The following is a 24,437-nucleotide window of genomic DNA, read 5'->3' as shown; positions in this document are numbered from 1 at the left end:
GGGTGATATACCCGCTCATCCATGTATGTACATAATGCATTATGCTTGCTATTGCTACTGTACACTTGAGTGCCTACTCTATGTTCCTGGGTCCTTGACTTGTGAATAAGTTATGGGAGTAGACCGCGGATTACAATTCATCCAAGCAGACTCGCTGGGCTGGGGTGAGTGAATGCTCCAAGGTATCAAACCATGCTCCGAGAAGTATGCAAGAGGGCGCAACGGAGGCGGGTGGAAGAGGCTCGTAGGGAGGTGCAAGAGGCGGGTGGAAGAGGCTCATAGGGAGGTGCAAGGGGCTCGTAGGGAGGTACAAGAGGCAGGTGGAAGAGGCTCGTAGGGAGGTGCCAGAGGCCCGCGAGGGAACGTCAGAACATGACTATAATTAGATGGCGGGAGGGAGGGGTCTCAGAGACTAGTTTCCCATAACATAGAAACCGGGTCTCTTAGACCCCTTATAGGCACTGAGAAGTGATGCCTGAGGTGGGCAAAACTTGGCAAAACTCCCAATCAGTGTTACATAATACTACTCATTATTACATCGACGAGACACCCTCCATAGTCAACAGAGACTGCACATCCCAAGACAAACCATCCTCCGAGTCAGATCCTACCTGCTGAATGTCATCTTGGGATATATGGTCTGAGAGACCCCCTCCTCCCAGAGGTCTCCCCCTACTTTCACAGGGCTGGGAGGATCTCTTGCGAGAGGATACAGGTATGCTGTCGTAGCAGAGGTAAAGTCTCCAGGATGTTCTCTTGAGCCTCACCACAGCACCCTCTCCAGATGGTGTTGCTGTCTGATGAGGATCACGATGCCACCATCTCCGTATGTTGCCCACAACGTCGGCGAGTGTGACGAGGGCCACAATGTCACCATCCCTGTATGTTGCCTGCGACGTGGCGACTGATGGCGGATATCTTTGTAAGCTCTGAGGTTATGTTTTTTCTCTCTCAATACGTCCATAGCACAATTTGAATATATTTTGTTCCTCACTTACGAAACAAGGCCTGATTCAGACACAACAAGATGTATTGACTATGGTAAAACACGATGAATATTTCGTCAGACATTTTAAAATCTCCGGAGTGCAGGGAGTATGGACGACGGGATGGAACAAACGATACAATTCAACACACGGTAAAAACATAGAGATAGACTTCGTATTTCTGATCTGAGCCACAGATTGATGGCGAATCTGTGAAGAAAATCTGTCACAGATTGTCTGAGTCGGCCTCTACCTACTTACTACTAGCTAGATGTGCCAAGTTTTGCCACGGACCCCTCTGACTTCACCGGCAATTGCCAGAGTGGCAAAACTGGCGCGGTGCAATGGCGCAGTATTGCCAACAACACTAGTCCGAACTGATCCTGAATTGTTGCAGCAGGGCCTATCCTAATCATATGCATTGCTCACGAGAACATGAACCGAGTGCTCGAATGAACAAAAAAAGAAAGAGGCACACCATTGCTATAATTGATGCACCTCAACTTAAATTTGTAGCCTGTTATGAAGTTCAAGTTAGCTCCGTTCCCTCAATCAATTCCTGAGGGCATTCACATGTTCCAAGAAACCAGAGACCAGCAGATACCCTTCGTTTCCATTACCATTCCCCACGGTGTGTATCATCCCTCAACGAACTCCCTGTCCTTTTCTCATCGAGTGTGTTGTCACTCCATGTCTCTATCTAGTGATGTCGTGTTGTCTCCCTCATCTACCTTCTCTTGTCGTTGTCCTTCAGTCCATACTCGTCTTCATATTGTCTTATAAATTGTTTCGTACCCTTCTATGCAATATATTGCTTTGCGGTTGCTCCCCTACAATTCTTCTGTGAAGAGCCCCTGCGAGAGTACATTTGGGTATTGAGGGTCTGCACGATGGACGGATGTAGCGCCGGAGCACATTATTGGCAGAGGTCTCGGTGGATTCAAAGTGAAAATGGCGATGGCACAAAACCTGCTACAACGAGTGGGAATCAACTTAAGTTCATAGTAGCTCTGGTGGCTAATGTACCTTCGATGTCCTTTGAATTTTTTCAACGCGGGCCTGTTGCATCCCGTGCCCGAAAGATCGAATAGGCAATCATGAAGTTGATCAGCAATACATAGTGAGAAACCTGTAGGAATGGCATTTCGGGCAGGTTCGCCACACCTTGCCACGTTGGGAGGAGTGGCATGATATAATTCACAAAGTAATTCTGACCTTCAAAATGACAGTAAATGACAGCGAGATATATGAATGAGAGAGCACTAACTGAATGCATACATAGTACGGCCTTAGATGTTAATTAACATTGGGAATAGATTGAAGCTCAAGTTCAAGCCTCACCAATGACAATAGCAATATGGTATCGTGGCAGGTCTGCAGAGACAAGGGGATAGACTTTGATATATGGAATTAGCGCATAACGTCTGCGAGGAGATGACAACGTAGCACACCTTTTATTCTGTCCACCACAGAAATTTGTTCCCTGAGTCCATCAAACATTGACTCCGGTGTTGAGGGGTCTGATCATTGCGACCGTACGCATCAGGATCAAGCTGTCGGGCACAAGAGAGTACTGACCACATGTCGCATGTATCAACATATCTTTCAGCTCATCGACAAGGTATTGTGTAATCGGGCACAGGTTAGGAAAGTAGTCCCAGTGTTTCCTATGTTGTATGTTAGTTTACCTGCATATAACCTGGATTTGATTAGGAATGGGACAGCAAGGTAGATGATTTCGCACGAACCTTTAGTAGAACACACCAGTATTGGGCTTGAATGGCAAGCCCTGGTTATGAAAACAAGGACGGGCTGTCAGAATTCAGACCTGCTGAGAACTATTAACCACCCACGTATATGTGAAAGACTCTCGACAGCTTTATGCTCAGATATGATGATTTCGGGATTGAAGTCATGCAACCAAAAGAGGCACCGACCAAGGTGATTGGCGAAATAATAACAGCAACCGACAGAGCCACCATCGAAGACCTTTGGCTCAATCACAAGGTCGACCTCCTTGATGTCGAGCACAATGTTCCCACTCTCAATGATCTGCTGGAGTACATGCAGCAAATAATGCATGTAGTACTCGATATCATCGCATATTTCTGGATTACAGATGTTCATTTCTGTGAATGTTCTCTGTGCGTCACAGCTCCAACTCAGACCGTTAGTCTTCAATAACCCATAAACTTGACGCACTCTTTCTTGATTCACAAAGTAACGGGCACCATCTGGGTGCACGAACATGGTCCATTCCGAGGGCATAACTATACTTGAAAGAGTTGAGGTGTGGTAGAAACGGGTTAAAGCGTAACACACTCATCGGCAGGAAATGCAGTTGTCATAGCAGGGATGGTGATTCTGGGAACGTTGAAGTCCCTTTGGCAAGGTCAACTCTCGAGTCAAGGCAAGAGCAAACTCATGCTCACCGAGGAGTTGACATTTTGTATCGCCCAACTTCAGCTGCAACCATGGGGGCTATTGGTGGGTCGTCTTTCGGGGATCCGTGGTGAATATCCACGATGGACCTGTGGGTGTTAACCGGGCGGGAATGGACAGGCCCCTTATGTGTTCGATATGCAGCTTGTCGACTTCCTGACCCAGAAATTGATCGTGTCAAGGAACGGTGCGATGAGCCTGGGCTGCTGGACTCCTGCGATGGGTCGTCTGTCCCGCCATTCACTAGGCTCTCTGCCATCTGATAGACAATGTCTGTGGCACTGGGGTATTCTGTTGTTGTCGGAGTGGGATCTAAAGCTTCCAGCCCCATTTGACCAGACTTGTGATAAGTTAGACTTGTGATAAGTTAGACTTGTCGTGGATCCATTTCAACTAGTAATAATTAATAATATTTATCTATAGGCCCACGTGCACCCCACAACAACAACACGCATAATTACCAGAGGCCCGTAAACCACCGTGGCACGTAACCTCGCTGACTGATTCACGGTGCGCCCAGACCTGCAGCTCCCGTTCTGTTGCCCTCGCATTGCAGGACGCACTGCATTGGTACCTGCACTCGAGGACCGTTCATCAGCACCGAAAGTTCCGAAACCGCTTACCGACAAAGCTCGGAAGGTCGCCAGGGTGTGTTTTTCTGGAAGCCTGACACTCTTGCTTGATATTCTGAGTGACGGAGCCACAGGGTACAAATTTGCTGGTAAAAACATAATATCACATCAATTGTATCTCATCTCATCTCATCTGATTTGCAGTCCACCTGGCCCTCGATATTCGAACCAGTGGTGTGAAGGCACCTGGTCCTCATACTTAGTCATACACCATTCAGTGACATATCATGAGTCTTCAGCTGCCTAGTCAAGGTTCTAGGTCAAGTTTGAACTTGGCTCTGCAGATGGGAGAGAGCTTTGTGAACAGCAGGACATCTGGCCTTCATGAAATATATTCACGGCCACAGGGTTACATGGATGAGATCGATGAGACTCGTTCTGTTAATACAACGAGGGCACCATCCATGAGGCATTTCGCACCTGAGATACTTTTTTCCACAAAATCGTCCGATAGTCTTCTTTCGGTGAGCACCGGTCGCTCACTTACACGATCAATCGCTGGGTCAGAGAGTCGACAAGCTGCATATCGAACACATAGGGGACCTGTCCACTCTCGCCCGGTTAGCACCCATAGTTCCATCGTGGATGTACTACACCACGGATCCCCGAACACAATTTCTGTTCCATTGGATTTGCCTCGCCAGGCGGCACCAGTATCAGGTCACAGTATTGTCCATGTTCATTACATTCTTCCGCCCGACAGTGACGGGCAACCGGGATCAGTGCTCGCCACGGTCTATGACGGCCTGCAGATGACGCCCATGGCTGCGACTGAAGTCGAGCGGTACAAAAGGTCAACTCCTTGGTGAGCATGAGTGTGCTCTTGCCTTTACTCGAGAGATAACCTTGCCAAAGGGACCCCACCATTCTAAAGAACGTGCCCCAAGGATGGACCGCGTTCGTGCATCCAGAAGGTACTCGTTACTTTGTGAACCAAAAGACAGTGCGTCATGTTCATGATTTATTGAAGACCTACGACCTGAGTTGGAGCTATGACGCTCAGAGAACATTCACAGAAATGAATATTTGCGACAAAGAGATATGTGGCAACATCGAATACTGCATGCATTATTTGCTGGATGAACTCCAAAGGACCATTGTGTCCAGGAGCCTCACGCTCGACATGAAGCAGGTTGACCTTGTGGTTGAGCTAAAGGTCTTTGGTGGCAAGTCTATCACTTGTTGCTATTATTTCGCCAATCACCGGGGCAGGTGCCTCTTTTGGTTGCATGACTTCGATCCTGAAAATATAATATCTGAATGTCGCGTCGAGAGTTTTTCACATATAAGTGGGTGTTGATAGTTTTCAGCGGATCTGGATTCTGATGACTCGTCCTTGTTTTTATAATCAGTGCTTGCTATTCAAGCCCAATACTGGTGTGTTCCATCAAAGGTTCGTGCGAAATGATCTACCTCACCATCCCATTCCTAATGACATTCTAGGTTATATGCAAGTAAACTAACATACAACGTAGGAAACATTGGGATTCCTTTCCTAGCCTCTGCCCGGTTACACAATACCTTGTTGATGAACTCAAGGATATGTTAATATACGCGACATGTGGTCAGTACTCTATCATACCTGATAGCCTGGTCTGATGCATGCGGTGGCGTCAGACCACTTAACATCGAAGGAGTCTCCTGCGGTGTTTGGTGCTATAGAACTAAGGGAACACCTTTCTGCGGTGGACAGAATTCAAGGTGTGCTACTTTGATACCTCCTCGGAAACGCCATGTGTTAATCCCGTATTTTAAAGTCTATCCCCATGCTCTTGCTCTTGTGGATCAGAGTATGCAACGATGCCATGCTGCCATTGTCATCGGTAAGGCTTGAAGCTGAGCTCAACCTATCCTGATGTTGATTATCATTCGAAGGCCGGATTATGCAAAGATTCAGTCAGTTCCCTCTCGCTTATATGTCTAGCTATAATTTACGGTCGTTTTGAAGGCCACAATCGCTTTGTGAATTATCGGTAACACTACAGCTGCCAGATTTAGTCGTCTTTAGTGACATTGTCCAGCAGTGCGGTGGACCTATGACTGATTTTCACGCCAGCAGTCGTTGATTAAAATGGACGGAGCAATTGAGGCCATGAAACAGTGCTTCTGGTGCCTGTAACATTGGAGAGCGAGTGGTAGCAGGGAAATTGGGGCAATTAAAGATGAGTTCTTATCTAGATGCAGCTCGTTCTGCCTAGTCACAACACTCTCGCGCGCACGATCCCATCTCGAGCGTACACAAGATAATCGGATTCAGAAATGACAGGCTATCTATACTTGTACATGTTGCATCATATACGTACGAAAATATGGAATTCCGGCGATGAGATAATTGTGATAAACCGTGATATGATCATACATATCTACTTTGAACCAAACTACAATTCGTCAAGAGGTCGTTTCATGTGCTGAACCGGCACTCTAGCCTCAGTTATTATCGATCGTAGTTCGTGTGGGGAGGTAATTTTGCGAGAAGAATATCTTATAACATTGCTTTGCTGACTACTGCGCGTATCGGTCCATTCGTCGAGGGCTGGAGTGCCCTGTGCATCGTCTCGCGCCAAAGGCACTGCGATTCTGACCTTCCTACGAGCGGTGTCCCGATCTTGAATGCCTTCTAGTCCAGCGAGAGACTGGTGACGAAACCTAATATCAGTATTGTTCATAGTGTCTTTGGACTTCGAGATCGTAATTTCTAGGGATGGGCGAGCACCATCCAGCTCGACAGCAGATATGGCCGCATCGTAAATCCATACACCCCCAGCAAGTGGCCCACTGATAGATTTGCGCCTCCCAACGCATCGTTTCTTCAACACTCGGCTGAAGTCATTCGTGCGTGCTGGCGATGTGGGAACTTGTTCTCGGGAAACCGCTTTCCCTTTGGACTTCGGGTTAAGCACGGACTGACTCCTAGACCGCGCGATATTCCTCTTTACAACTCGTTCCTTCCCTGTACCCTCCCTCATCGCCTCGTGCATCCTCTCCGCCAGGGGTTTAAATTGTTCTTTTGACGCTTCCACAGCACTTTTCACCTTCTCGGCCCATTCGTCGATGTTGTATAATTTGTGCAGCATAAGCTTGAAGGTAAACGGGTGATGCTCTTCAAGGGGAAACGTAGGACTCCCCACATCCTCCACCATGTCGATGTCATTCTGGATCGTGGGCGAAACAGCGACGGTGTTGCGGCGGGGGCGCCCTGTGAGCTTACGGTGGCACTCTTGGTCGCGTTGGGCGCGTAAAGAGAGAACAGTGGATAGTTTCTTCAGGACTGGTGCGAATTCGGCAGGAACTGCTGTGACGTCGTCCATCGAGATAGCTAGTTCCGTGGACCCCCTAGCGCGCCGTGTCGCAATGCGATCAAATAATTTAAAAAGCCGAGCAAATTCGGCTGTCTTGGGGTTGGTTTTTGTAATAGCAGTCGTCATAACGGAGCTAGTATAAGTAAATGAAGAGTGTAATGGTATAAACTTAATGAGGTTGGAGGAATATGCTCTCTGAGCCACTTGGAACGTCTTCGCGCAAGGCGAGGGGAACTTGAGGGTCAGCTCGTCCTTATAATATTCTCGGCCACACAATGGTGACAGTTAGTGGGTACAATTTGTGGACGTCCTCGTGCGATTTGACAATCGGCCTCAGTTGTAGACTTGATCACACTTCATGGGCTGCACTACCTCCGAGTGGCACAATCCATTGAGCCCATTGTTCGTCCCTCTGATTCCGCTTTAATTTTAAAGCTACGCAATGACGCCATATCAACCTATTGCTCAGGGCTCAACGTACAACTTGAAAATTTCGAATGATGCGATTGCATGGCGGCTGTTTGCGTGCAATACATTGTAGGGGAGCATTTCACAGACGAAAAGACACTAATGCTTCCTGGTTCGGGTTTGAACGGAGAACAAACGATGCTTATCTGATTGCAAAATTACGCATTACCAGGGTCTCCTACGCACTCGCACCCTCCCATTCGCACGTAGAATGTAAACTGTTGTTCTCCTACGCCAATCGCCAGCATATTTTTCGTCTGGCTCGAAGGCCAGATGTGAGAAGAACGAGCTCCAGCCAACCGTCCGTAAAGTCTTGATTTTCCTGGCGAGCGCGAGACTTGCCTCCAGCTCTCGTGTGCGTACCTTGGAGGCGGATCCGATGAGGTTGCATGTACGGCAGAGCTCTGGGCCGTGAGGAAAGGGGAGGTCTTCAGTACAGGCTCCGTAGCGAGGCTCCTCTTTTTCGTCATCTTTGTCTATTGAATAGGATATGAGTCCTGTGGTAGTCTCGGTTTCCGGTTGACTGAGGATGTTTCCAGTGGGAGGAGATGCAGCTTTGGGACTGAACGCTGTTCGGAGCGTATGATCGAAGGCCAACGGGGTGTCGTAGTGCTCAAGATGCTTTTCCACCATTTCCTCGTCTGAAAGAAAGATACCAAGGTGAAGATCAGTCAGCTGGGTTAGTGTTTCCAGTGAATCCGCGAAGCTGTCCTGTTAAATGTCGGATTTTATTGAAATGAAGTGACACAGCTAATCATACCGTCAATCTCGTGATGTCATGGAAGTAGTTCGGGATTGGCGAGTGCACGACGGCAGATGAACTTTCTTCGAAGCAAGGCCAACAACAGGAGACATCTAGCTGTTCCGAACAACTAAGGTGCAGGACCTTCACAGAAGGGAACGCAGATGCAACCGTTTTCAGCAAAGTTACGTCAATTCGCCAGAGTTTTGTCATTGTGAGAGATGTAAGCTGAGGAAGAAACCATGTAATCAGGGGGATTGCTGGTGGTGAGAAGATGCGCTTCAGTCGCGTTGTCTGGGATTGTCTTCCATCCGATGAGAAAGAGATGATCAAGTGCTTCAGGTTCCTATAAAGAGACGGGTTCCACGATGCTGCTTCAAGAGCGTGCGATGGCGCTGTAAGTGTTCTATCAAGTTTATCGGTGAGTGTGCGAGAGCATATATGCGAGCAAACGCACTTAACGTAGTCTAATCCAACACTGTCGCATGGGGTATTGCGGGAGGCCAAGGAGAAATGAAAATTTGTGTATGCAGCAAGTTGCTTTGCAGACACAATGCGAATGGAAGAAAAATAATGACGAAGAGCGACGTGTCTAAACTGAGAACAGACCAAAGAGAATGAGTGGATGTGGAAGAAGCAGCCAGATGAGCAAGAGTCGAACAAGAAAGAAGCGATGTAATCGATGACTTCGATGGGAAGTTGGGGTGTCTTTATGTGAGTAGTTTCCTTTCGATCTGCCGCAGGAATGTCCTTCAAGTTGAGCTGGCTATCGTCAAGGTGATGCTCTGGAGCTGGAGAGGTAAAAGTATGGGTATATGCACTTGGTGAGCTAGAAATCAGCGAATCGAGAGCATACGCGTCGTCATCGTCTTCAAATTCAGAACTTTCCAATGAGGTTGTGTCGACACTTAGAGACATCGTTGGTGAATGAGAAAGCTGCAAGCGACTCGGATTAAGTGCAGGGGTGTCACGTGTGCGCTAAATTAGTGATCACGTGAAATGTGCAGATCTGGATAATTCATTGCAGTTTCGACTTTATACAAACGCTTGGTGAGGGCTCGCGCTTGGGCCTTGCAACTGGCTCAGGAGGCGTTGTAATTGTGGAAGCCCAGTTAAGTACACCGTACAATCTACTCGTTAGTTGAGCTATTTCAAACGGAGGGTAAGACTAACGGGCCTAGCTTTGCAGATACACCTCCATCCTCTTTCACAAATGTGCACATCAAATGGGCAACCTAACGTTCGGGAAACCGCCGGAGACAATAACGGCAAACCCAAGGAATATAGCGCGCTATACGCTCTTCAGCTAAGAGCCTTCATAAATGCTGCGGAGGATGTGGACGCGGACCCAGATGTAATCGACGACCTGCTCGAAGGTTTGGGAGATGTTGATGAAGAAGAAGAGGAAGTTCAAGAGAGCGACCTTGATGATGACTTGGACCCAGAAAGCCCGGCTCTCCCTGCCCATGAGCAGCACAGTGCTATAGAGGAACATAGCGACCTGGGCGATCTCGAAGTGGAAACTGAGGTCATAGAACAATTAAAACGGGAAGGTGGGTATTCTCGTATAATTTCGAAGTATGAGAGTGCCATCCTTGGAGCCTCTTGTCAGTCATGAGTGTCCTTGAGCTGAAGTTACCTCTGTATTCTAGCAGATGGCGCATGGTCAAAGGAAGACATCCGGAAGATGATGCATCACTTGAAAGAATGCGGTAAGCCCTCTAAAACGCGAAAACATGGACTCAATAATCATGCAGCTATATTGCATTCCTACAGGAATGAGTTCCTTCATCAGAGAATATGTTATCACTCAAAATATCCCGATAGTGAAACTTCTGTTCGCTTTCGGCATTTTCTTGGTAACCCCACCATCTCATCTACGTATAATGGAAATTGTTGACTTGAACCATAGTGCCCTGAATTGCGGAATAAGCAACCTCAAACAATGCTATATTTTCTGCGGGTCGCGATGTCTAAAGAGTGGGTAAACCTTTAGAGACTCTTTTGAGCATTCGCTCATGATGATTCAAATGTTTCACATATAAGGCTTCATCTCAGGGAAAAACTGCCCCAGTATAACACCATTTCTGATGCAGTTTCCCTGATTCAAGCATCAAAGCGTGTGGTCGTGCTCACTGGCGCTGGCATTAGTATGTTTCCCCTGCCCGAATCAGGACTGAATCACTGAATCCATGCATAGGCGTCTCATGTGGGATTCCAGACTTCAGTGCGTACCTCTCTCTTTTGTATTTTGAACGCAGTATCATCAGGTGTCGTTTAGGGTCGCACAATGGCCTGTACGCCATGCTGAAGGAACGGGGAACCTATGACCTCGATGACCCTCAACAGATGTAAGATGATCAGCTGCTCCGTATACTCCTAATCTGACACCTGTTAGGTTTGATATACACTATTTTAGAGAAAACCCTGCTGGTGAGAGTCCTCACCTCCTATGAGATGGTGTCGTTAACAAGAATCGCTTTGCACAGTATTCTAGTAAGTATGGCTGTTCTATGATGTATGACGACAGGCTGAGATTGTGGTCATCAAGCTCATTTGCAAGGTTATTGCTCCGACCCCCGAGAGACAATACTTCAACTGATGCGGCAATTACAGCCAGATATATCCGTCTAATTTTACACCTTCTCCTTGTCACCGTTTCATCAAAGCTATAGAAGATAGAGGCAAGGTAGGTAACCTTGCCATCTTATTCATAGAACTAAGGAACCTTGCGAAAATAATCAATAGCTTCTCCGAGTGAGTCCTACCATTCCTCCTCCCCGCCTAGTGTTGACGAAGGCATCACTAGAACTACACTCAGAACATTGACACGCTAGAAACACTCACCGGAATTACTCGTGTGCTGCAGTGCCATGGATCATTCGCGACCGCTACGTGTATCCAGTGCAAACGGCACATACCAGGTACCGAAATTGAAAAAGATATCATGGAACATCGTGTTCCGTTCTGCACTGTGTGCTCGGAAGCTAAGAAGACAGCCGAAGAAGCCAGGACGGCTGCTTTCAAGAAAAAGGCCAAGAAGCGAGGTAGGAAGGAATGGGAGGAGGGGACTGATGAAGAGGAGGATGCAATACCAGTTGGCGTGATGAAGGTTGGTTGGCTCTTATTGTTCTATTTTTGCAAGTTCTCAATGACATGGGCATGCAGCCGGACATCACCTTCTTCGGAGAGAAGCTTGCGGATGACTTTGAGCACGCCCTCGAGGACGATCGAGATAAAATCGACTTGTTAATCGTCATCGGAACCTCACTGAAGGTCTCGCCTGTGTCCCAGATTCTCTGTGAGTTGAAAATGCATGTGAAAGTAAGGCGAGCGGCTGAACCTTGGCAGCGCATCTTCCTCATTCTGTCCCCCAGGTTGGTACCCTATTATCGGTGTCCCGTGCGTTCTCTGAGCCAAGCACCGTGATAGATTCTGATCAACAAGACTCCTGTCCGACATATTAACCCTGACGTTCGTACAGACCTCGCTGTCAAAATTCGGTAACACTAACCATTTGTTCGGAATTAGATCATCCTTCTTGGAAATGCGGACGATATTATTCACCACCTCTGCGAGCAGCTCTCATGGGAGTTACCACCACCAGTGGGGAAGCGCCTCGAGATTTCGTCACTGGCGAAATCAACAAAGCGCCCCTCGGGTGAAATGATGGGCAAAACCGAACCTGTTCGTGTTGCAAAGAGGTGTGTCGTCACATTATATCGTGATGATTGCGCGTTGCTTGATTTAGTCTTGATTTAGTCACGTATGGTTGTTTGAAGGTGCCGAGGGGGGTAAATGGGTGCGGGATATTGAGGAAAGGTTCCTGAAAGTGAATGTGGCATCCGAATCGTGTGCAACCCAAGGTCGAGTCCCGAACGAGGGCCCAGAGGCAAAGAAGATACGGACAGGTTGACATTATAACATTCGCATCCTTCGGGGTGCATTGCTTCTAGTGAACGGGGACACGAATGTTGCGGAGCCCACGAATTTGATGTACTTTCTTGTTATACTACAGATGTGTACCATGCCATATTGTTTGCGACTCGAGAAGCATTGAACCAGCTAAAGAATCCAGCGCTCTATACGAAGGCTTGCCTCGTCTTTTAAGGATAGTGCCAATACATGACTGACTAGCAGATCAACACCCTCATCGCATTGCTGAATCGACACCAAGGGCTCTGCCATTTATTCTATCGTAAATATTATGTTCGTCGATATATTGCCAAACAATGCGAAAAAGGTATATTACCAACAAGTACTACGACCCGGCGTCTTCAAATATAACCTCCCCATTCCCCTCACTTTTCCTCCCGGGTATATTGGTCTTCCCTGACGAGCCCCTGCTCGCTTTCCTCCCGTGTCTTCCTGGGGCGCTCACAAAATCGGGCAGATGCGATATCGAGCCATTGGCAACATGGGAAGAGGAGCCATTTTGCGAGTGTGAAGCAGAACCGTTGGGGAAATATGGTGTAGATCCGTTTGGAAGGTGTGATATAGAGTCACTTGGAGCATGCGAGGGCTGGTTCTTTCGTATCGAGGGTAGGTAAAAATCATCAACTTCATCCTCTTCTTCGGTGAGTGCTGCGGTGTAGCCTGTGGGAGTACTTGAATATGAACGGAAGTGTCGGATGGAGTTGTAAGAGCCCTTGCGGAGGTGCGTGGCGTATGAGTAGAGCAATAGTGCAAAATATATCTGAGTGATTGAGAGTTTAGGAATCCAGTAATGTGTAGAAATTGTGCGAGTATGTACCTTTGCAAGCCAGCTGACGACAATAACACCCATGGCGGTGCCCTTCTCCTCATCCCACAAGATATTTGCTTCGGCAGCCCGCTGCGCATCCGTCATAGTGTGGTTTACAGCTGGTGCACCATTCCGTATGGCCTCCTGCGCACGCGAATTGGATATTTGCTGCCCGTCATGCAAGGTATGACTCCACCAAAGGATGGAGAAGAATACTGTCCAAGCTGTTGAGAAAATGTGGTCGACGAAGAAAAAGTATGCAAAATAGAGTGTGTGCTGAGGATTTTCCTGCAAAACAAAGACAGTTGTCATCGAGAGATGGAGGGTTGTGCTAAAGCGACGAACATCTTTGACGGATTTCAGTCCCCAGCTCAGTGCGACGAGACCGAGAACTGAATACAAGTACAGACTGAGCTGTGCAAAAGTGCCACCTGCACCGGTCAGAACAGCGATCAGGCCGTACACGCCTGCTACTTTGTTGAGGAGCTGTGAGGCAAGTTATATTCGCGACATTGGTCAAAGGAAAAAGGCTTCGAAGCTTACTGCGAACAGTAGGGCAACAATGACGCCAGTTTTGAGGTCAGTAACACCAAGGAAAGTTGAGATCGGCCAGAGCCTCCATTCAGGGCGAAGCATGAGTTTCATATGCAAGTCATGTACCACGCAAGAGCTACAACAAGGTCGGGACGAGGTCAATGTGCTAGTGTCGGAACACGGAAGAGAAGGATAAAGCTCTGCAACTTAGTCAGCCTGTGTACACGTTCTCTCATCACAGCTAGTGCTGCCAGTGGGCGCCGGGCTCCCAATGATACAGCACAGATTGACAAATATGAGTGAGAATTCCCTACGATCGACACAGTGACCAGACAACCTGAAGCTACTCACTGCGGGTACTCGCGCACAATTTGCTTGGTGCAGGCTATTGGTGCTGATTATCAGTACTTGGTGCGTGGTGGTCACAACGTCTTTGAAATTAGAACTGGCACTTTATAGATGTGATGTCTTGTCTTGTCTTTAAGCATGAGAATGCATGGCCGGACATCTTACCCAAGCCGGGTCACCGAAGAGCAAGAAGCTTAAGACAAGTCTAATTTCTGCTCATTATAGAAAACAAGACAAACGCCAGCAAAATTCTCAAATGGGAAGTTAAGAACATAGAGATATACCAAGAGACAACGAAGTCGCAGCAAAGAAGATTAGCGGATATCAAATGAAAACTTCTACGAACGTTCGCCACGCAGACGTCGGGCAAGAGCAAGGTCCTTCGGCTGAATAGTCACACGTTTGGCATGGATAGCAGCCAAGTTGGTATCCTCAAACAGCGACACAAGATACGCCTCGGCCGCTTCTTGTAACGCCATTACGGCTGATGATTGGAACCGGAGGTCGGTCTGCGACATTTAAATGTCAAATGAATTCAATGGGATTGATTTACATAAATTTTCTTACCTTAAAGTCCTGTGCGATTTCGCGGACAAGTCGTTGGAAAGGAAGCTTACGGATGAGTAGCTCCGTCGACTTTTGGTAACGACGAATCTCGCGAAGGGCAACGGTACCAGGACGGAACCGATGAGGCTTCTTGACACCACCAGCAGGCTGAGGGAAGGAGGTTAGGTGGGTTCAGAAGTTCAGGAAGGAAGAACATACTGGATGGTGAATGGGAGCCTTTTTGCCGGACTTCACCGCGAGCTGCTTTCGAGGAGCCTTACCTGGTTGTGAATGAGCTTGAGTGGCAGTGGACCGGAAGAGCTACTGGGACTTACCGCCTGTGCTTTTGCGGGCAGTTTGCTTGGTACGGGCCATTGTTAGGCAGAGAGTGTTGATTGTCAAAAGTGTAGATGCTTGGTTTGGGTGATGGTCCTGGGGACAACAACCATGTTCTTTCAAGCTTTATAGAATCGCGTCGCGCGATCACGTGCAGACTCTTGCAGTGAGTCCACTCAAAGTCGACGTCCACTGTCGTCAGTTCCGGTGTCCCATTGTGTCTTGTGTCAATGTCTGTTTAAATCCACGACTGTATCACCCCATTGTCCGAAAAACGTCAACTTCTTTTGTCGGCCATCGCGAGTCCCTTTGATGTGCATGTGGGTGCTTTTCGTCAACATGTTACGTGTTCTAGTTCACCACACCTTGTCAGAATCTTCACGTCGAAACTTCGAATGCCAGAGGCCAATATGGTGCAAGTCATGCTGCAAATAAGCACACATCGGGTTGTCAAAAATGAAATAGATAGAAATACAGTAAGGTACACCACAGATACGAATAAAAGATGTCAGGTCTATGAACGCTCCCCACGCAACCGCCGTGCCAGAGCAAGATCTTTGGGTTGAATAGTCACGCGCTTGGCGTGAATAGCAGCCAAATTCGTGTCCTCGAACAGCGAGACGAGGTATGCCTCAGCGGCTTCTTGAAGAGCCATCACGGCAGATGATTGGAAGCGCAGGTCGGTCTGAGACGAGAAATGAGAAGAGTACAGTTAAGACAGAAGGTACAACTTACCTTGAAATCCTGTGCGATTTCACGAACAAGTCGTTGGAAAGGGAGCTTGCGGATAAGCAGCTCCGTTGATTTCTGGTACCGACGGATCTCACGAAGAGCGACGGTACCGGGACGGAAGCGATGAGGCTTCTTAACACCACCAGTGCTCTAAGAAAACAAATCTTGTAAACAAAGCCCAAACGGTTGAAAGATTGAACGCACTGCTTGCGCAGTCTTACGGGCTGCGGACTTGGCGGCCAATTGCTTACGGGGGGCCTTGCCTGATAGTGAATGAGCTCGGTTTCTATGTCCTTAGTCCCACAACCACTTACCTCCAGTAGACTTGCGGGCGGTTTGCTTGGTGCGAGCCATTGTTTATTTGGGATGGGTAATTGAAGTACAAGCGATGGTTGGTGTTTGTATAGGAATGGGCACATGTCCTCTGCCATGGACCCATCTATATACGGACGCGTCGCGTCACATCACGTGCTTCCCGCGTTCAAATCAACGTCCCAGATACGGTAATTCGGCACAGCCACACACCACGGTATATAACCAAGTTCGCAATTGATTGCTGTGCTCCTGTATCTCCCGCCTCGTCTCGTCGCAGCACAGTAAACTCACACACTTCACTACACTTCACCTTTAACTCAATACAATGTCTGGCCGTGGAAAAGGTGGAAAGGTGAATCTCAGAGTCGGCGTCGTTTTGTTTCAAGTCTGACATACCTTGAAGGGTCTCGGAAAGGGTGGTGCTAAGCGTCATCGCAAGATTCTTCGTGACAACATTCAGGGTGAGTCATTCAGCGCTTTCTGCCCTTATCTTTTGTCTAACTAGCATGCCTAGGCATAACAAAGCCTGCTATCCGTCGTCTTGCCCGTCGTGGCGGTGTCAAGCGTATCTCTGGTCTTATCTACGAGGAGACCCGCGGTGTCCTAAAGATCTTCCTTGAAAATGTGCGTGCATGTGCTCACCGAATTCAAGTATCCATGCTCATGTCCTGTTGCAGGTCATCCGTGACTCGGTAACATACACTGAGCACGCAAAGCGGAAAACTGTTACCGCCCTTGATGTGGTCTACGCTCTGAAGCGCTCAGGGCGTACTCTGTATGGTTTCGGTGCATAGATATTTGAGGATTTCGCTGCAGCTTGTTGTATTGTATATGTATTATTCTAATCATATTTCCTTGTCTCATGGATCTTGTCTGGCCCGCAAATAATTCAGTCTTGGCTCTCAGTTACAGTAAAACTACTACAAGATAAGGTAACTTTACCAACAGTATATTATATATTAACGTGTCAGGTGGTACGTGCAATCGAAGGATGTGGGGTCAAGGGGATATTTATTTCGTGCGAGCTAACGATTGGACAAGAGAGCGCATTAGCGATGGTAGCTGCGCCGTGAACCACGTCCGAAACAGACAGGATCCCTCCATGTAGGGAGCGATTTTAGTAAGGTAAGCCAACTCGAAAGACGGCTCGGAACTCCAGAAAGGAGAGTGCGGCGGAGAGACTGGTATTCTGTTCTCCATTGCCAACTTTAAGAAGCCGCATTTGAACTCCTGGCAGTCAACCGCATCAATTGTGAGCATGTAATCGAGTGGTCTGTTCTTGCTCAGGAGCTTTCCATCCTCATACTGAAGGATGACCCATATGAAGACCCATATGAACGATTCAGCGACGTGCTGGTACAAGGGCTCCACATTGCCCTCGATGGCTTCCTTCGTGACAAGGTCAACCGCCATGAATGGTACCATTGCTGTGCGCTCTTGACCGCTAGTCCCATTTTGAGACGACGACAAGTCGCAGTCGTTGATGATACCCATCACTAGACCGTCTGGGGTCCGGTAGGCCATGTGATTGCTGAGGCTGACGTCATAATGACGGACGTCGCTTACCCAGAGGATACGATGGCCTGTTGTAGCAGTCATTAACAGACAGTAATGAGCGCAATAAGGAAGACACCTACAGATTACGACTAGCCACCACGCGCGCTTAAACTCTTTCTCGCTCAGATTCGTGATCGGCTGAAGTTTCCAATATACATGGATGTTCAAGATGCGACTGCATCGTTCAGGGTCGCCAACCTCTAACCCCCTTCTGAGTTTTGCCGCGGATGTCTCTTCAACCTGATGGAGCCAGATCATCTCTGGGGCGTGCCAGCCGTCCACCTGTGGCTTGCGCTGTGCAACCTCATGCACCGCATTGAGTATACCAGGCTCACTCTGGCGCGAGTCATCTGGCCAATGGAGCTTGGTAGCCGGTTCGTCGGCGTTGTTATGATGAGAGTGCAAAAGCGTTTCACTCTTCATTTGGAAAATGGTGTTCGTACGTCCGCGCAGCCCGAAATGAGCCCTGTGCTTGTGAGACTCAGATAAGTCGTCCTGAGGGTACCACCCTCGATGTGGATGGTGGGAGATAATCCAAGTTTTAGCTCGAATGCCTAATTATAAAGGACCTGTTGTGAGCCTTGCATTCGCTGCATGGGGCTGGGGGACTGCGTCCTGAACGAGGTTGATGCCAGCCAGAACTTCAAATGCGTAAGTACTGCTGGTCAACATAGTAAGTATATCATTGGCTGGCAGCCTGCAAGCGTGCCGTACTTACACCTAATATTACCAACAGCTTACAGCCACTCTGAACCATTATGGAAGGAAGTATTTGCAATATTGCATCTCCATCTCAGCCGGTGTGTCGGTCATATATAATAGTTCGTGTTGTTTTGATGCTTTCTGCGAGGCTCGTTAGAGCTTAAATGATTAGAAGCATGCTTCTTGCACGCACATTACGTTTGACCCTGGACTAGGCGTCAGTACTAATGATTTTTGCAAGCTGGTTGCCACAAGCATACCGGTTGGTAAATTAGCACAGCCAAGTATATACATCATCGTGGCAAACGCATTGATGAAAACTCGACCGTTGCGCAGCAAATGATTCCGAAAATAGTGATGCCAAGGGCTGCCTCGCCCTCGCCTTGCTAATTATGTCTGGAGACATAAATACATACAGCGGTGGAAGCGAGGCATGGTGAATGGTAAAGTGTTTGGTGCATATATGACATTTAGTGGCTTGTGCTCCGGTTAGTGCAGATCGCCCTAAGCAGTGAAAGCCTGAAGGGGCGAGTGTATGCACGTTTGCACATGGCTAACTCCTAGGTGGCCTTGTGCCTGAGAGGGAGAATATAGCGTTGGTGCGTGGTTCGCGCTGTCGCTTGTGAAAATAACTGCTCGGTTTGAGGAGGGGATACGTCACCGAGCTGTGCTGCAGCCTCTCCTTATCGGCAACGTAGCATTAAAGGTGCGGTATATGCTTCAGTCTCTGCAGGTGGTACGCTCGGTGGGACCTTTTTCACGGAGAGCGTCTCTCTGCACTTTGGCCTAGACAGAATCTTGTCCGTCGGTGGTTATGTTCGTTGACGGCGCTACCGCATATCGCATTCACGGCGTCGGAAGTTATGTATGGCAAACAGATTCCGCTGCTGCAATAGCAGTCCCCTTCTTCGCATCTCGAGTTGACTTCTGACTTTATAGCCAGAATCTAGTGCAAGCTTCGAGCGTCATCAGTGATACGTCACTGAACGATCTCGGTGACTCAGCGAGTGGCTAGAGGGTTCTAGGTCTCAACCGAGTACCCTATAGCGCAATTTGCAAGAATCTAGCTCGCGCATTTTATTCTCGATGAGGGAAGTGGTTTGTCATGCCTGTCGGGGATCAATTTCTAGCTCCACAGACGGAGTCATTGGAGGAGGAAACAAAAGACGACGAGTTACGATGTGTTCCAAGCATCTGGTCTGCAAACGACCTGTGTGTTACATGTTCGTGTACCACACCCATGCTGCCCCACTAATCCGACACTGCCACATGCCATACGAAGTTTAAAGAAAAAAATCACGGGCTTACCGAGTGGACCAAAATCCACGATGCTCTCAAACCACTCCTTCGATTCACTAACGTGCGGTTGCTGGAGACGCGGGTGCTGATGATGAACTTCTACAAATAGGATACCCGGGACTCTCCTGAGAAGAACGGTACAAAATTAAGGCCAGCTCTCCATCCCAAATCATCCGTCCGGGTGAGTCCATTTACTCAAAAAACTTGGACTAAGCGTTGATCCAGGGTCCTTAACCGAGCTGGAGAAGGGTCGCGAATTGAAAATTAGAAGATTAGATCTTTGACTTGGGGGCACGATGGTAAGGGGAATGTCGTACTGTCCGACATGGGTATATTGTCTCAATGGTCAAAAATTGGAGTTGAAAACAACAAAAAAGTGAAACGTGAATCGATAGAAACATGCATTGAGCCTCGTTGACCAGAACAGGCTGGGGGTCTGTGGCGAAAATGCGCCAATCATAGGTCCTTGGTCCCTGGGCTGTATCCTTGATAGTAAAGACAGGAAACTTGGTTCGTATGCATGAATGTGATCTTGGTGGGAGCGTTAGGACTGTTGTGGCATGTTAGCCAGCGGCCATTCTTTTTTTTTCACGCACCTGGACCTTGGCGTCGTGTCCGAATGTGGTTCACATGTGCTGTAAGACCATAGATCGCCGTTTAAGGTCTCTAAACGATTTTCAAGCCAAGTTTGGGATACGCATCTGGTAGAAGAATGTCCAGCATCTTGCCATGGGGTCGCGGAGATAGAATTTCGAAGGATCGGAGTGAGCCAATCTTCTCCAGTGAAATGCGAGTTCCTGACTGGTGGAGCTCGATTTCAGGTGAATGTGAAGCTCTTTCATCAAACCCATGATGTATGATGCGACGCGACGTCCTTCCAGTACATGCCTCGATCCAATACTCGAGCACCCTCGAGATCGTTCGCGACTGGGCAATGCGGGGGTCCATAGAGGCGGCACCGAGGGCGAGCTCGTCAAGGATAAGACCCGAAAATTGCTGATAACGTACTGAAACACTGACGGTGAGCTGAACAAAGGTTCACTGGGGCTGCTTTCTCTGCGGTGCTGATACGCTCTGACATCGAGAGCAGGAAGACCAAACCTAATTTGCTTGCTACCGCAGGAGGCCACGTCACATGAAGCAACCTATACGCTATGTTGCAAAGGAAAACGACACGCGTCATGAATGTGAGATAACAATCATACATAGCAGCGAAACCACGGTACTGCACGGTATGAAAAATGGTTTCGTAGGAGACGCCGTTACTTTTCATCACTGCAGGTCGGAAAGTTCGTCTTCGATTCTTCGATGTATCGAAAGGTGTAAAACTTGATGACATTTGACTGCAATGAAGTCACATTAGGCTGGAGATATGTTTTAGATGACAACAGCAATGTGGAAGATGTAATCATTGGCCCACCAGGCATCCAGCCACGGAGCCGCAAAACTATCCCGCTTTTAGGATGGTCAGCCGGACTCATTGGAAATCCAACCCGACCTCCTAGCCCAGTCTCCCGATGCCTCACAAGCCTTCTGGTGTCGACTCTCGAGATAGCGAGGTCTTTTCACGACCCCAGCACCCAGTAATGAGACGTAATTTTTCTCGACCAGCCCAATGGAACCATTCTTTACCCAAACAACTTCGACTTCTGCGGCCAGTGATGCTGAGAACGATGAGCGCTGTACATTCAAAGGTAAGAGTGTGCCATTGCGTACGTGATGTACCGATTCCTTGGGTATGGAAGATGCCCTCGTCTCTGTGGTCGGCGCACGGGAGCGACATGAGCTGTGGTGTTCAAGGAATCAGGACCCTGTGTTGGAGTACCTTTGGAGCCGGCGGGATCTTAGGACGAATACCGATGACGAGGCGCGCAGATGGCGTGCTGGTGTGTTTCTATTATCAACTGGATGGATATAATCTTTCGATACCGCATGGATCTCGAAGCCAATCAGATTCTGCTCACCGATCTTGGGGGTCATCGAGCAACCGAGGATGACCTGCTCCGCATTCCCAGAAAAGATACCAAATCGTATTGAGTACAACTCTTCATCCTATGACATAAATATCACTTGTCTGACATTGAAGGCGAGACAGACAAGTGTGCCAAGAGATCCCAAGCGCGAGGGGCGGCCAGCTCGGTGATGTGATTAAAGCTCCCATCTTCAAAGGCGCCGACAAATGTACATTTCGTGCGAGCGGAAGAGCGATAGTTCTTGTGATATTTCTTCATCCTCTGTGACGAGGTCGTCTTATGACCTTTTTTTTCCGGGCTAGGAGATTTTTTCTTTGTGGCGAAGTCATATCAGTGTGGCCATGGCTAAGTCGTGCAAAACATGCTGGTCGAACGTGGTACGTGGACGGTGCCTCAAGCTAAAATTATTTTTCGTCGCGAAGGGAATCGAAAACGACGGACATGCCGAATTGTCCATGAAAACGAATATTTGTCCAATAATCGTCATTGAGTTATGCGTACTACCATAGGACGATACATGGGCAGGACTCGGATAACAGCATAGGTGATTAGTGGAAACGAGTGGGATATTACCGCTAATGGTTCCACCTCGGAGATCAAAACCTTCGTTCACACCACCGAACCGCAGATTCGGACTTCAACACGCTGACGACTTTGCCATATCATCTAATGATCCTACATATTTTATAGACCGTCAATTCACCTCCTGGCGCTGGTGACAACAAGAACTGAAAAGTGTGGTTGAAAAATTACATTCTAGTAAGTCCAGAACTTGAAAGCGGCGGCAGGCTCTAAGACAACCTCCTCAGCTTCTCTCCTCAATTATCCACGGTCCGTGAATATTCTACGGAGGAAAATATGAAAAATATTCACAACAAACCACAATCACAATTGGATATTCTCAGACAACAAGAGCCTCATGAGCGTTTCAAACTGACGTCCACGACCAGGTTGAATGTCATGCAAACCGGTTCGTAGCTTGCCAATCTGCGATCACCGTGGAACTGCTAAAATGGAATGCCCGAGAACAAAGGTAAGAATATGCCTCGATGTTCTGATCTATCGAGATAGATAGCATTGGGTCTTCAAATCAGTCATCCACATGAGGCGGCCACAGGGCAACTCTCACGGGCATCACTTTTCCAAAGCCTTGGCCTTTCTAAGCTGGAGGGCTGAAACCAAGTCAATCGAGATTGAAGGGGAAATTGTGCCCTTTGCCCAATGTGGTAACATCGAGCATCGATGCTATCGCACAGGATTCTCAAAGTCTGGGCACCGCGGTACGTAGCTTGCTAATCATGCCCTGAGATATATGGCGTTGTATCGCGGTCTTTCTGCAGACGGGGGGACGCAAGGTTAATCAGCCGTTATTGGGGCAGTCACTCAGTAGCGGTATTGAAAACTACTGCGATCCATCCACGAGAGGTATTCCCCATCTCTCTCAAAAAGGGGTTAGACAGACATGCTTACCTTGAGATTTCTTTTCCTGTCCTTATCTTCTCATCCCAAGGTTTCAAGAATCAACATGAGTCAAGACACCACTTGACTACAGGTCCACGGAAAAATTCCGAACTCGCATTAAGGTGGCCGTAGATGCTTGCGGAAATGAGCATGACATCAAGGGTGTGGGTACACCTTCGAATAAACGCCGATTGAAAAGGCCCAAGCTGCATTAGGTCCTCGTAACGCGCCCTCCTGCAAAACCCTTTGGCTTGATGTGCCTAATAACATGCTGATGTGTCATGTAGCCTGTACTTATACCAATTTAGCACGGTACTAGTACTGGGGGATGATGTACTGATCTTGTGCATTACGCCCGGGCGTAAGTAGCTGTAAGCTTATCAGTGATTGAGGGAGGTCGAGGCCGTGATTGAATAACGAAACCGTTGAGTGTATGCGTAATAAGATGCTGCCTGAAAATTTTTGGAAGTTAATTAATCAGTTTATGCTAACAATATTCATCATATATATATATACATATATCAGTGAACCTTAAGTTTAAGCTTCAAGCTTCAAGGGAGCCAAATCATCGCGAATGACCTGCAACCAAAAATTGAGGAATAAATCGATTTGGAATTTGGCTGTGATCAGCACCTGTGACACGGCCCATACCTGATTGGCAACGCATCGATGCCATCTTGCAACCCGTTTCTTTACCACTCTGTTGTTCCTTCAGTCTGCGGTGCCGAATGCAGGATCAACAGTATTTGCTTGACTCGGAGCGCTCGAGCCCCCGCATGGGTCGATATTTGCGTCACATCGTAGAAGCGTTTGAAGCAACTTCCGTGCTTCTTCGCGAAGCGAAAGCAGCAATCCAGACAACGGAATTATATCTGCGCAACGCTCCGCACGCCGTCACGGTGCCTCTTCGTCGGATGATCGTCGCTTGTGTTCGGCATTCCGATATCAGTCCCGTACCCGCAATCAAATTGCCATCGCAAATTTCACCTAGTACTATCTGCAAGTAAAATCGCGCACATGCGACATCGGTTTTGTAGGACAGGTCATGGGGAATCAAAGGTGACAGGCGTGCTGTCAACCTAACTAACGGTCAGCGTACTTTCGATTTACCTACTAAATCTCCATCCACGAGCATGATCGTCTCTACTCAGGAGGGAGCTGCTGTGATATCCACCTGAGTTAGCATCAATAATTAAAATCGCTTATCGTTCGTGGGATTATTATACCAAATGAGGAAGCTGATGTAATCAGTCTCCGGGTCGAAGGCACTGAGACCAACCACTTCTCTTGATAAGTAGGTCGTCCTGGGCTCGCTCCATTG

At 48.1% G+C, this 24,437-nt stretch overlaps 10 protein-coding genes across 10 annotated transcripts; 2 read left to right on the top strand and 8 right to left on the bottom strand.

Moving 5' to 3' along the window:
• Positions 1 to 1,906: 1,906 nt before the first annotated feature.
• Positions 1,907 to 3,807, bottom strand: DEU56DRAFT_587768 (uncharacterized protein). Its single transcript, XM_041346950.1, has 11 exons — positions 3,419 to 3,807; positions 3,309 to 3,368; positions 3,189 to 3,261; positions 2,840 to 3,128; positions 2,751 to 2,775; positions 2,565 to 2,653; positions 2,438 to 2,506; positions 2,328 to 2,381; positions 2,254 to 2,274; positions 2,013 to 2,201; positions 1,907 to 1,958 (listed from the first exon to the last, which is right to left on the bottom strand). Exons 1-10 carry the CDS (start codon positions 3,757 to 3,759, stop codon positions 2,035 to 2,037), a joined length of 1,188 nt encoding a protein of 395 aa, XP_041204333.1. The 5' UTR covers positions 3,760 to 3,807; the 3' UTR covers positions 1,907 to 1,958; positions 2,013 to 2,034.
• Positions 3,808 to 5,235: 1,428 nt separating this feature from the next.
• On the bottom strand, positions 5,236 to 7,485 carry DEU56DRAFT_873181 (uncharacterized protein; the record flags this gene model as incomplete). Its single annotated transcript, XM_041355843.1, has 2 exons — positions 5,236 to 5,276; positions 6,564 to 7,485. 2 exons carry the CDS (start codon positions 7,483 to 7,485, stop codon positions 5,236 to 5,238), a joined length of 963 nt encoding a protein of 320 aa, XP_041204332.1.
• Positions 7,486 to 7,738: 253 nt separating this feature from the next.
• DEU56DRAFT_587760 (uncharacterized protein) lies at positions 7,739 to 9,505 on the bottom strand. Its single transcript, XM_041346949.1, has 3 exons — positions 9,027 to 9,505; positions 8,588 to 8,975; positions 7,739 to 8,538 (listed from the first exon to the last, which is right to left on the bottom strand). The coding sequence occupies exons 1-3, from the start codon at positions 9,485 to 9,487 to the stop codon at positions 7,993 to 7,995; spliced, it is 1,395 nt and encodes a 464-aa protein (XP_041204331.1). The 5' UTR covers positions 9,488 to 9,505; the 3' UTR covers positions 7,739 to 7,992.
• Positions 9,506 to 9,602: 97 nt separating this feature from the next.
• On the top strand, positions 9,603 to 12,636 carry DEU56DRAFT_826230 (DHS-like NAD/FAD-binding domain-containing protein). The gene is made up of 19 exons (XM_041354330.1): positions 9,603 to 9,705; positions 9,759 to 10,122; positions 10,222 to 10,281; positions 10,346 to 10,428; positions 10,482 to 10,549; positions 10,616 to 10,719; positions 10,770 to 10,796; positions 10,851 to 10,920; positions 10,968 to 11,002; positions 11,059 to 11,065; positions 11,121 to 11,132; positions 11,186 to 11,258; positions 11,318 to 11,326; positions 11,379 to 11,681; positions 11,738 to 11,870; positions 11,921 to 11,946; positions 12,002 to 12,043; positions 12,101 to 12,273; positions 12,332 to 12,636. The coding sequence occupies exons 2-19, from the start codon at positions 9,783 to 9,785 to the stop codon at positions 12,483 to 12,485; spliced, it is 1,719 nt and encodes a 572-aa protein (XP_041204330.1). The 5' UTR covers positions 9,603 to 9,705; positions 9,759 to 9,782; the 3' UTR covers positions 12,486 to 12,636.
• DEU56DRAFT_826225 (Inositolphosphorylceramide synthase subunit Kei1-domain-containing protein) lies at positions 12,632 to 14,078 on the bottom strand. Its single transcript, XM_041354329.1, has 4 exons — positions 13,857 to 14,078; positions 13,659 to 13,799; positions 13,323 to 13,601; positions 12,632 to 13,265 (listed from the first exon to the last, which is right to left on the bottom strand). The coding sequence occupies exons 1-4, from the start codon at positions 13,956 to 13,958 to the stop codon at positions 12,831 to 12,833; spliced, it is 957 nt and encodes a 318-aa protein (XP_041204329.1). The 5' UTR covers positions 13,959 to 14,078; the 3' UTR covers positions 12,632 to 12,830.
• On the bottom strand, positions 14,071 to 15,177 carry DEU56DRAFT_826223 (histone-fold-containing protein). Its single transcript, XM_041354328.1, has 5 exons — positions 15,077 to 15,177; positions 14,961 to 15,022; positions 14,763 to 14,909; positions 14,206 to 14,704; positions 14,071 to 14,148 (listed from the first exon to the last, which is right to left on the bottom strand). The coding sequence occupies exons 1-4, from the start codon at positions 15,114 to 15,116 to the stop codon at positions 14,534 to 14,536; spliced, it is 420 nt and encodes a 139-aa protein (XP_041204328.1). The 5' UTR covers positions 15,117 to 15,177; the 3' UTR covers positions 14,071 to 14,148; positions 14,206 to 14,533.
• A 267-nt stretch (positions 15,178 to 15,444) lies between these two features.
• Positions 15,445 to 16,224, bottom strand: DEU56DRAFT_826219 (histone-fold-containing protein). The gene is made up of 4 exons (XM_041354327.1): positions 16,124 to 16,224; positions 16,014 to 16,072; positions 15,813 to 15,959; positions 15,445 to 15,762 (listed from the first exon to the last, which is right to left on the bottom strand). Exons 1-4 carry the CDS (start codon positions 16,161 to 16,163, stop codon positions 15,592 to 15,594), a joined length of 417 nt encoding a protein of 138 aa, XP_041204327.1. The 5' UTR covers positions 16,164 to 16,224; the 3' UTR covers positions 15,445 to 15,591.
• Positions 16,225 to 16,367: 143 nt separating this feature from the next.
• Positions 16,368 to 16,924, top strand: DEU56DRAFT_826217 (histone-fold-containing protein). The gene is made up of 4 exons (XM_041354326.1): positions 16,368 to 16,476; positions 16,528 to 16,585; positions 16,639 to 16,748; positions 16,802 to 16,924. Exons 1-4 carry the CDS (start codon positions 16,450 to 16,452, stop codon positions 16,916 to 16,918), a joined length of 312 nt encoding a protein of 103 aa, XP_041204326.1. The 5' UTR covers positions 16,368 to 16,449; the 3' UTR covers positions 16,919 to 16,924.
• A 211-nt stretch (positions 16,925 to 17,135) lies between these two features.
• DEU56DRAFT_916782 (uncharacterized protein) lies at positions 17,136 to 18,104 on the bottom strand (the record flags this gene model as incomplete). The annotated part of the gene is made up of 2 exons (XM_041357906.1): positions 17,136 to 17,707; positions 17,762 to 18,104. 2 exons carry the CDS (start codon positions 18,102 to 18,104, stop codon positions 17,136 to 17,138), a joined length of 915 nt encoding a protein of 304 aa, XP_041204325.1.
• A 2,244-nt stretch (positions 18,105 to 20,348) lies between these two features.
• On the bottom strand, positions 20,349 to 21,913 carry DEU56DRAFT_916781 (uncharacterized protein; the record flags this gene model as incomplete). The annotated part of the gene is made up of 6 exons (XM_041357905.1): positions 20,349 to 20,689; positions 21,209 to 21,346; positions 21,399 to 21,468; positions 21,508 to 21,565; positions 21,647 to 21,727; positions 21,780 to 21,913. 6 exons carry the CDS (start codon positions 21,911 to 21,913, stop codon positions 20,349 to 20,351), a joined length of 822 nt encoding a protein of 273 aa, XP_041204324.1.
• Between the last annotated feature and the right edge of the window lie 2,524 nt (positions 21,914 to 24,437).

Source organism: Suillus clintonianus, assembly GCF_016758775.1.
Source record: "Suillus clintonianus strain FC179 chromosome Unknown DEU56scaffold_92, whole genome shotgun sequence".
Lineage (NCBI taxonomy): Eukaryota > Fungi > Basidiomycota > Agaricomycetes > Boletales > Suillaceae > Suillus > Suillus clintonianus.
Note: the sequence above shows the minus strand (reverse complement) of the source record. Positions and strands in the feature narration are given on the sequence as shown.

Bases quoted from the DNA above. Each gene is read 5' to 3' on its own strand.
- DEU56DRAFT_587768 (XM_041346950.1), bottom strand. From the start codon at position 3,759: ATGGGGCTGGAAGCTTTAGATCCCACTCCGACAACAACAGAATACCCC. The intron at 3,262-3,308 runs GTGTGTTACGCT...AACTCTTTCAAG, and splicing joins ACTGCATTTCCTGCCGATGA to TATAGTTATGCCCTCGGAAT. The intron at 2,202-2,253 runs GTTAGTGCTCTC...GTCATTTTGAAG, and splicing joins CCGTACTATGTATGCATTCA to GTCAGAATTACTTTGTGAAT.
- DEU56DRAFT_587760 (XM_041346949.1), bottom strand. From the start codon at position 9,487: ATGTCTCTAAGTGTCGACACAACCTCATTGGAAAGTTCTGAATTTGAA. The intron at 8,976-9,026 runs GTGCGTTTGCTC...TAAACTTGATAG, and splicing joins GTTGGATTAGACTACGTTAA to AACACTTACAGCGCCATCGC. The intron at 8,539-8,587 runs GTATGATTAGCT...GACATTTAACAG, and splicing joins ATGACATCACGAGATTGACG to GACAGCTTCGCGGATTCACT.
- DEU56DRAFT_826230 (XM_041354330.1), top strand. From the start codon at position 9,783: ATGTGCACATCAAATGGGCAACCTAACGTTCGGGAAACCGCCGGAGAC. The intron at 10,550-10,615 runs GTGGGTAAACCT...TTCACATATAAG, and splicing joins CGGGTCGCGATGTCTAAAGA to GCTTCATCTCAGGGAAAAAC. The intron at 10,797-10,850 runs GTGCGTACCTCT...GGTGTCGTTTAG, and splicing joins ATGTGGGATTCCAGACTTCA to GGTCGCACAATGGCCTGTAC.
- DEU56DRAFT_826225 (XM_041354329.1), bottom strand. From the start codon at position 13,958: ATGAAACTCATGCTTCGCCCTGAATGGAGGCTCTGGCCGATCTCAACT. The intron at 13,800-13,856 runs GTAAGCTTCGAA...CTTGCCTCACAG, and splicing joins TTGTTGCCCTACTGTTCGCA to CTCCTCAACAAAGTAGCAGG. The intron at 13,266-13,322 runs GTACATACTCGC...TCAATCACTCAG, and splicing joins TCGTCAGCTGGCTTGCAAAG to ATATATTTTGCACTATTGCT.
- DEU56DRAFT_826223 (XM_041354328.1), bottom strand. From the start codon at position 15,116: ATGGCCCGTACCAAGCAAACTGCCCGCAAAAGCACAGGCG. The intron at 15,023-15,076 runs GTAAGTCCCAGT...ATTCACAACCAG, and splicing joins TGCCCGCAAAAGCACAGGCG to GTAAGGCTCCTCGAAAGCAG. The intron at 14,705-14,762 runs GTAAGAAAATTT...TAAATGTCGCAG, and splicing joins AAATCGCACAGGACTTTAAG to ACCGACCTCCGGTTCCAATC.
- DEU56DRAFT_826219 (XM_041354327.1), bottom strand. From the start codon at position 16,163: ATGGCTCGCACCAAGCAAACCGCCCGCAAGTCTACTGGAG. The intron at 16,073-16,123 runs GTAAGTGGTTGT...ATTCACTATCAG, and splicing joins CGCCCGCAAGTCTACTGGAG to GCAAGGCCCCCCGTAAGCAA. The intron at 15,960-16,013 runs GTGCGTTCAATC...TTGTTTTCTTAG, and splicing joins CCCGTAAGACTGCGCAAGCA to AGCACTGGTGGTGTTAAGAA.
- DEU56DRAFT_826217 (XM_041354326.1), top strand. From the start codon at position 16,450: ATGTCTGGCCGTGGAAAAGGTGGAAAG. The intron at 16,477-16,527 runs GTGAATCTCAGA...CATACCTTGAAG, and splicing joins GCCGTGGAAAAGGTGGAAAG to GGTCTCGGAAAGGGTGGTGC. The intron at 16,749-16,801 runs GTGCGTGCATGT...GTCCTGTTGCAG, and splicing joins TAAAGATCTTCCTTGAAAAT to GTCATCCGTGACTCGGTAAC.